The 9,302-nt window shown below is 36.9% G+C and overlaps 1 protein-coding gene across 1 annotated transcript; it reads left to right on the top strand.

Annotated features, from left to right (window-relative positions):
- Nucleotides 1-1,620: 1,620 nt before the first annotated feature.
- Nucleotides 1,621-8,701, top strand: SGMS2 (sphingomyelin synthase 2). Its single transcript, XM_009885492.1, has 5 exons — nt 1,621-2,266; nt 3,057-3,174; nt 4,341-4,494; nt 7,210-7,376; nt 8,218-8,701. Exons 1-5 carry the CDS (start codon nt 1,812-1,814, stop codon nt 8,419-8,421), a joined length of 1,098 nt encoding a protein of 365 aa, XP_009883794.1. The 5' UTR covers nt 1,621-1,811; the 3' UTR covers nt 8,422-8,701.
- The last annotated feature ends 601 nt before the right edge of the window (nt 8,702-9,302 follow it).

Genomic DNA, 9,302 nt, shown 5'->3' with positions numbered 1-9,302 from the left:
TTGTGTGTTCCAGTTTTCATACACTTGTCAATTACGGATTCAGAAAAGGTCAGCCAATGACAGTGGATTTTAGAAACACTGAAGAGAGGTTAATGTAGAAATGCTTCTTGACTGTTCCAGTATTACTTGCATCAGTTTTGGATATTTGTGAGCATATTTTGTGAGGAAATCAGTGGGATTTACATGCTGACCATGTTAAATGTCTTCTCTGATTGAGGGGGTGAGGGACCAAAACACAAACACTCGACTTTCCAGGCTGTTTTTATTTTAGATTGTCCCTGCTGTCCAGTTACTGGACAGGTTTTTCCTAAGCAGGTTGTTTTCTCTTAAGCCAAGTTCTGTGATTTATGGTTAGGGAGACTGACAGCTCTAGTTTCCATCTTGATGACTTAATTGTACATAGAGTATAGCAAACTATAGCAGCTTGTGTTGGCACACAGACCTGAGGTGCTGGTAGTGTTGAACTTCTCTTAGAGGAACAATTAAAACAAGAGAATTACAATATGCTCATAGATATTGAACACTTTGTATATGATAATACTACTTTAGCTGTAGGAGTTGAACAGAGTAATAAAAATAAGTATGTCACAACTACGATAAGCAAGTGGTTTCACAGAACTTTAAAGATGGGATTTGGGGGGGGAAATGGCCTCTGTTTTGATGACAGCAATGTCAGTGCTGTACAGGTGAGCTGCATTCTTTTCTCTTTTTAGAAAATGTTGTTATAAAACGTATGCTTTTATCTATTTTTTTATCTAATGAGATTTTACTGAATTGACAAATGCTGCCTGAAATAAATCCTATGTGATAATGAATCTTGCTTTTTGTTCCTGTTTAATTAAAAAAAAATCATTTTGGACATATTTTTAAGTAACTATAGGCCAAACACGGATCCATTTGTAATCTGTTCTACATATAGGTTACCATAACTAAGAATCTAATCCAGAAGCGTATTTCTCAGTTCTTTGAAATTGCAGACATTTAGCGGGTACTCATTAGCTATGTAGACATATCTATTTTTTTTTTTTTTACTGTTTTGGTTGAAATACTCATCGAGATGCAAGAAAATTTAATGGAGCTATCACTGAGTAGATTTTCTAGATGAATCTAAGTGACACTCTGCCTTACAAAATCAAATCCTATAGTGCCCTTCTGTTTTCTGTCTTATCATCTGGACTAACAAGATTATCTGATCTATACGGACAAACAATGTTAATATTTATAGCCCTGGGATCAAAAAGGAGATATTTGGTATGGCATGCACCTAAGCGATAAAATTCAATATTGCTGCAAGCATGTATTAGTTTTAATTCTGACAAGTGCTGCCATTGATCATTGAAGTCTGTGGATCTTGTCCGATAGTAGCAATTTCGGCTTATTTCTTTTTTTAGTTCCAAAACTGATCAGAGATTCATCAAGTTACTAGTAGGAACTGACTTGAGTTATTTCTCAGTAACCACCTGTCCTTTAGTTTGCCTTTTGTATTTGTAAGTAGACTTGCATGGAACTTAGAATAAACGTTTTTAAGATATTTGTTCAGTGTCAAATTACTAGTTCTGGAAGTTCTCAGTATCTGTTTTGTTTTCTTTTTTTTTTTTTTTTTTCTTCCAGATGATACAGCTCTAGAGGAAAGAAAGATTTGGCTTCACGACTTGCTTTACAGCATCTGAATAGTGAAAGCACAATGTACATCTTTTAGAGTTTTACAGAAATCATCTAGGAACAATAACGTTGGACTTCGAGGAATAACAGACTTCAGAGAGCCCAGAAATTGTTCACTGATAAAGCTGATTTGGCCATACAGCTTGGGAATGAATACCATTGAGACAGCAAAGCTTGAAGAGCATATGGAGGGTCAAAACAATGACACTTCTAATGGCTACTCACGACCTACTCTCTCAGTCAGTGAAGAGAATAAAAATGGCACTAGCAAACCAAAGGGCTTGTCTAATGGCTTGCGAAAAACAACAAAGAAATACCCTGATTACATCCAGATTGCTATGCCTGCTGAATCTAGGAACAAATTTCCTCTGGAATGGTGGAAAACAGGCATTGCCTTTGTCTATGCTCTCTTCAACTTGATTCTAACAACTGTCATGATCACTGTGGTTCATGAGAGAGTACCTCCAAAGGAGCTAAGCCCTCCCTTGCCTGATAAATTTTTTGATTACATTGATCGTGTGAAATGGGCTTTTTCTGTATCAGAAATAAATGGAATGATACTAGTTGGATTATGGATATTCCAGTGGTTATTTCTTAGATACAAGTAAGTAGCTATATTTTTTTTTTTCTTTTTCCCCTCTGCTGTATGTTTTCAGAATGTTGGTTTCCCTTCTTCACTTTGGGTAGAAATCTTACGGTAGTGTCTGTAGCAATACTGTAGAATAGGGCTGGCAGGAAAATGACAAAGGGGTGACTTCTTTAGAAAATGTTTCAGTGTCCATGCTAGATATGGAAACACAGGTTTCTCCTGATTATTCAATGTTTTTTAAATCTGAATTTCTGACACCTGTGTTGTACTAGTCAAATTTATGCTGGGATTGGGCTTTTCAAAGGGTGTTTACTGACATGACGATGTTTTAAACGGAGGAAATCATGATGATTGCCTCATCCAAATTTGAGGAGGAACCCACAGTCCTCTACAGCTAGACTAGAAGCTTTTTTTTTTTTGTATCTTCATTTGCTTAAAGTATACATACTTAACTTGAGTATGTGGTTATAATAGGGGACGAAAAAGAGAAGGTCACTGAGTTGAGGAAGGCTGTGCCTGACTGCACACCTAAGTTAGACTGAGGCCATGTTGAATTGGTTAGATAGCTGTGGTGGGAGCTTGGTGGTAGTTACGTACTATTATGAGCTACCAAGACTGAAACCTGAAGATTTTTTTTTTTTTTTAGTATTTGATTTGGAGAAGCATGTGGTGAAGGGCAGCAGGTGGAGCTGTTCTTTATTCCTAGGGATTTAGCTATATGATAAAGCTAGAGCTTCATAATTGTTATATCCTGCATGTGAACTTTGTACTCAGTCTTTTTTTTCCCCCCTTCCCTTACTTACAGATCAATAGTGGGACGGAGGTTCTTTTTTATAATAGGAACTTTGTATCTGTACCGCTGTATTACTATGTACGTTACCACCTTACCTGTGCCTGGAATGCATTTTCAGTGTGCACCAAAGGTAAGAGCCTTTGCTTCCGAATTCTTGCCTTAGTCTCTGTCTGAGTCCCTATGGCTTACTAGAGCAAATAGAAGATAATGTTTCAGCTCTTATTAAACAAGTTACTTTCAGTTGATGTCCTCAGAAATGTCGATAGTGATAAACCAAAAATTGCATGATACAGAAAGAGCCTCAAGCCGTTGCTACAGTTAAGATGCTTTAAAGGAAAGTACCTATGTTGAAATAGTACTGTTACCAAATTAGTAAACTTGCTTCTGAGGCTCAAGCTGATCTTTCTAATAATGCAGCAGTGTTTTTTCTTACATGGTGGGATACCTAAAGTCAATATTGTAATTAATAGGCTCATACACAAGCTTGAGTTGCTGTATCCTTTTAAAATAACACGTTATATGCTTTTTCCTGTTCCTCACCCTATTTTGACAAGAACTGTCGCAATATCTGAAGTCAGCTGCCTGTCCCTGCTTCCAACCTGCAAAACGTATATAAATGTGACTAAGACGAGTTCAGCTACTTAAATGAGCAGATACATATAGAAACATGTACATGCTAATACTTCTACAAGAATATTTAAAAAATATACAGATAGATACTACGCAAACACTTAATTTTACCTATAAGAAATCAAAAGCTGATGCTAATGCATGTTTAAAAAAAAAATAAATCCTCTAAATCTGAGTAAGTCCTGACTGAGTTTGTAACCAAATCTGAAATGAAGCGAGTTTGAGGTTTTTGTCTTGTAGAAACGTTGCTCAGCTCAACAGAATGACAAAAGTGATATGCAACTTTGTACTGTATTGGAACAGGTTTTGAATGTGTTTTATCCATTCCATCAATGGCTATCATGAGATACCTGACCTTTCAAATTTTTAATGTTTACCTTTCCAGTATATTCTGCATCTCATTCTCATACAATGCATATTTTAAAATAGCCTGGGAAAGCATCGCCAGAACGCTAGTGTTATCAAGGTGATCTTTAGCACCTGTCAGCTTTGTGCATGCTTATTTGTTTAAGAATATGTGGAAGCAAGCCAAAGAAAATGAAGATAACTTGTGTCCTTTTCTCCCTATCTATCTCCCTAAATCCACATATGTTTGGGCAGGCAGTTTACTCAAGTCACTTATGGTGTACCTTAAACTTTTTATTTGTACTTTTTCTGGTGTTCTAGTTGAATGGAGATTCTCAGGCGAAGGTTCAGAGGATCCTGCGACTGATTTCTGGTGGTGGTCTATCCATAACTGGATCACACATCCTATGCGGAGATTTCCTGTTCAGTGGTCACACTGTGGTGTTAACGCTGATCTACCTGTTCATCAAAGAGTGTAAGTGGTGGTATTTCAATGCACTTTTCTTGTTTGAATCTTTTGCAGTTTTATCATGTGTTTTCCCAGTACATATAAAAACTATTGTCCTTCAGAAGTTACTGGTCAGCTGGGTTTGAAATACAAAATGTGACTGAAAATGGAACGCAGGTGTAGTAAAAGTGGTGTGGGCTTTCATTAAGGGCTTGATGTAACTAGATATGTCACTTTTGTCTTTATATAGAGTGTTTACTAGTTGATTGAAGCAAGCTAGCTTTTCATTATTCATTGACAGGTTATTCAAATTTTGGGTAAAACATACTGTAGTTAGTTACGCAGATTAGCTCTCTGCAGGTTGGCTGATATACCTTAGATGTTAAGGATTTTTTGTAGCTTGAGCACAGCGCCATTGTGCACTTGTACAATGTCACTGCTTTACATCAGTGGCACTGCTGTACATCAGTTACCCCAAACAACGGGAAGTTGATTCATGCTCCTTGGATGTCTTCTGCTAGTCTCCTACTTATGCCTCTTGATGTTGATAAGAATTTGGGAAGGGCACAGAATATATAGTTGGGGTTATGGTTCCCCCTTTTGCTTTACATAGCTTTTCCCCTCATGCACCATAGCAATCTGTGCCATGCACACACACAGCATTGAAGCTTTGGAGAACCGAGCACCAACTTCGAAATCTGATACATGGTAAGCAGTGCTTCTAGTCTGGGAACTTGGCCACTCATGAATGCATAGTGGGGAGTTCCCTTTCCAGTTCACATGTTTGGAATTGGAATCTTCTCTCCTACTGTTGTGTCCCAAACTATGCAAATGCTAGCTTGGCTCACGGGAATGTGTGATTCTCACTGAAACAAAAATAAGATGAGCCAGCATCAGTTGAATGCCTTCCTTTTAATAAAATGTTGAGGGAAGGAAGTGTTGCAGTGCTACATTCTGCCTTAAACAAAAAGCATGACAAAAACGCCTGTTTAATATGACAAACTTCAAATCTGTGGATGTGAGACATTTTTCTTCAAATGGTGATTTAAGAAGCTGACTATAGTCTGCTGATTCTTAGGCCTAGGTCCTTCATGTAAAGTGAACATTACTGGAGGAATGGCATGTGTAACTCAACTCATCAAAATTACCAGAACAGTATTAGGAAAATAGTCTAGTAATAAGTTCAGGGGTTGCCTTGTTTTATGTATATTATTGCAGCTTAATGCTGGTCACATACTCTGTAGTATCTTTAGTAGCAGGAAAGATGCAGATAACCCAATATTTTCGAGGGTAGCATATAACTCATGTACTTTTATTATAAGGGGTTGGAGGAATTGTATTGTACAAATTCTTGTAATAAGCCCTCTGACTGCCTAACTGTTAGGCATGTATATCAGTGGAATTGCGCTCTATAAATGAGAAATGCATAGCTTTCCTTCTTCAGCCTCCCATATAATTAGCAAAATGTAACCAGAACAAGAGCTTAAGTGCTATAATTGCTCTGAATTAGAGGTTCCTTATGATGTTCTTTTCTGCTCTCTTGATGACACGTCTTCAGTACAAGATGCATTCTGAGGTTTTTGTTATTTCTGGCTTAGTGGATTTTTTGCTCTGCTGTTCTCTTACTTTCATCCTTTGCTGCTTCTTCACTTATTCCCCTGCACTCCCGCTTTTTTGCCTGGCATAGTTATTTACATTTTTAACCTTGGTATGTCTGTCTGGGTTGGGGCTGTTTTCATCAATTTCTGGAGATGACTTAACTCCTTATCTCTTTTCTTTTTTCTTTTTTTAATCAGTAGATATAGATTTATCTGTAGTGTTTTGGGGAGAGCTTACTGTTTTGACACTTGCACCAAAATTTAAATCCTCCTACAGTAACTATTTTTCACAAGCCTCTCAAACTACTATTGGGCAGGCTTGTTGAGATCAGTAGCTTTTCTGCTGGTATTGTGTGAAAGTACAGGCTGACCACTGCCCCACAAGGCAACAGGCGCCAAAACCTCCCACTGTGAGTGAAATGAAACCCTTTAGCCTGTCAGAAGTTATGAATGGTCATTGTGACACCCAAGGCATTTTTCAATGGGGAAAGAAGGGCAGGGGAACTTTTTCCACTGAAGTGGCTTAACTGCATTTTGAAGAATAGCTTCGTTCCTATTTGTTAATCTTTAATGAAAGGGTATAAATTCACATACTGTACTTCCTTGTACAGTGTATTCTTGTTTCACAGAACAGAGGTTTTATGCAAAGTAGTTAAAACCTAGGAATTAAAATAAGAGTGTCTTTTCCTGTTTAATCTGTAATCTCTGCTCAGGTTACACTCAAGTAAAATGTCTAGAATTGATATAAATTTACTTAAGCATAGACTGTAGAAAGAACAGAGATTCAGTACACCCAAGTAAAATAATCGAAGCGTATGTCTTGCCTCCCTTCCCCTGCACCCTATACCCTAGAAGTGATTTAACTGCAAAACTTAATTTGACTAGGAAATGGGTGATGGTGCTCATCTTGAGTTCATTTTACAAAGTAAGAACACCTCCATAAGTTTGCGTAATTCTTTAGTGTTGTATTCTGTGTCCAAACAGGGTTCTCATGCCAGTGTGGTATAAATGAGTTATGTTTTAAAACTTAGTAACCTTAATTAAATCATCTTTTTATCTTTTTCCCCTTCCCTTTGTGAATTGCTATAATAATGTATATGGCTTTTGTGTGTGTTTTTTTTCTCATCACCTCCCTATTTCACAGATTCACCACGTCATTTTTGGTGGTATCACTTAATCTGCTGGCTAATGAGCGCTGCTGGCATAATTTGTATCCTTGTCGCTCATGAACACTATACCGTAGACGTCATCATTGCTTACTATATCACCACACGGCTTTTCTGGTGGTACCACTCAATGGCTAACGAAAAGGTGAGTGGCAAATACTTTTAGGATCCATGTACAACATGCATTTAATACTGCTCAAAGGTCAAAGTAAGTTCTTAATTTCAAAATAAAAATAGAGGTTCCATATTGAGGTTCAAGCAAATTGAGCAAAGAGTTTCACTTTACTGTGGTTTAAGTAAATACTTAATGGCTTAAGATGTAGGGTTTTGATCTGTGCCTGTTACTAAGTTATTTCAAAATTTATTTTTTATAAAGTTACTTTTTAAATTCCTGATACTTTGGCTTTAAAGCATTTTTTTGAACTTCAAGGTTTTCTTACTGTAATGGATATATAGAATAGCCCATGTTTGTCTAAATTTACAAAGTAAGCTTAGTAGTTTAACTAGTTTAGTAATAAAATTTCTGACCAACCTAAACTACCCAGACCATCCTAAAATTCTAGTGACAGTTCTTCTGTAATTGTTGCTAAAAGTGCATTGTTCTGAAGGTATCTGCTGTAGCTCTTTCTGGTACGAGCATAGCTCTCAAGCCATTTTAATCTAGTTTTCAACTATTAGTTATCAATGGAAACACAATGTGCCTGAAAAGACTCATGTTCAAAGTCAGTGCTTGGTCTCCCTAAATTTTGTACCACAACAAAGCATCCCTTTGTGTTAGATGCTCAGTTTGTAGTATACGTTTGGACTATGATGTATACGCTATCTCAATACTCTGGTTTTTTCTAGGCTAAATGCACCTTGTCTCTGCAGAAATGCATGCAAATGTATTGCATTTTTGTAGTTGTGTTGACTTAATGTAATTGATTATAATGCTTTAAACTGATTGTCTGTTTCCTTTTCCTCTTTACCTGCTTGTGCCAATACAGACTTTAAAGGTCTCTTCGCAGACAAATTTTCTCTCTCGAGCATGGTGGTATCCAATATTTTATTTCTTTGAGAAGAATGTGCAAGGCTCTGTTCCTTGCAGCTTTTCCTGGCCAATATCTTGGCCTCCCAGCTGCTTCAAATCTTCATGCAAAAAGTATTCACGGGTTCAGAAGACAGGAGAAGACAATGAAAAATCTACCTGAAGAAAATGAAAGCATCTGCTCTGTTTTGTTGTTTTGTTGGTGTTTTTTTTTTTTACTAAAACATTAATGCTGTAACCAAAGTTCTTAAGAGGACTACACTGTAACTGAAGAAGTGGACCAAGCTTCTGTGCAATCGATTGGAAAGACAATTGTAGACACATATATTGCCATTTCATATGTTTTTCTATCATCAGGCTGTACAGACCTATTCTACTCTTCAGTGCAAATAGAACGCACCACTGATGGGATTTTTTTATTAAAGAAAAATGGAGCAGAACTTAGCTTTACTAATGAGATAGAGGTGCCAAAGACCACGTTAACACTTTCATTAGTAACTATCACTCATCCACAGAAGCACCCAAAAATCTCATCTTCAGAATTCTGGAGTGTGTGAGGGCAAAAACGTGCTAAAATGTAAAGACATGATATTGGCATATTGAGGTGTATATAAAAAAAAAAACCAACCAAAACCCAACACAATTGTGGGAAGTGGTTTGTTGAATTATTCTTGCTAATGAAGGTAAGGCCTTTGTGTGACTGGTACAGCTGGAAGCGAGTCTTGACTTTTTTTACACTCTGGGTATGAATATCTTATGACCCTAAAATACTACTTACCACTGTTATCTCCCATATATTCTACTATATACCAATTTTTACATTTTTATTAGTAATTTTATATCTAAACTGTTGTGCTACCTGATGACTTTGCAAATTAGGAATAGCTGCTAACATCAGAACTCAAGGAGCCTAAAATTTTATTTTTTAGAAGAGGACACAGTTTCAAAGTCTAAATCTTTAATTGCGGTTTGGCCTTGTGTATATAGCTATACAGTGCCTATTGGTGTATGTACATGCATATACACACAAAAGCACACACTGCT

The sequence above is a fragment of the Charadrius vociferus genome, unplaced genomic scaffold, assembly GCF_000708025.1.
Source record: "Charadrius vociferus isolate BGI_N301 unplaced genomic scaffold, ASM70802v2 scaffold55, whole genome shotgun sequence".
Classification (NCBI taxonomy): Eukaryota; Metazoa; Chordata; class Aves; order Charadriiformes; family Charadriidae; genus Charadrius; species Charadrius vociferus.
The sequence above is the reverse complement of the archived record's forward strand: the minus strand, read 5'-3'. Positions and strand labels throughout refer to the sequence as shown.

Coding starts and splice junctions, on each gene's coding strand:
- SGMS2 (XM_009885492.1), top strand. CDS start 1,812: ATGAATACCATTGAGACAGCAAAGCTTGAAGAGCATATGGAGGGTCAA. Junction 4,495..7,209: donor CTACCTGTTCATCAAAGAGT/GTAAGTGGTGGT, acceptor CCTATTTCACAG/ATTCACCACGTCATTTTTGG. Junction 7,377..8,217: donor ACTCAATGGCTAACGAAAAG/GTGAGTGGCAAA, acceptor GTGCCAATACAG/ACTTTAAAGGTCTCTTCGCA.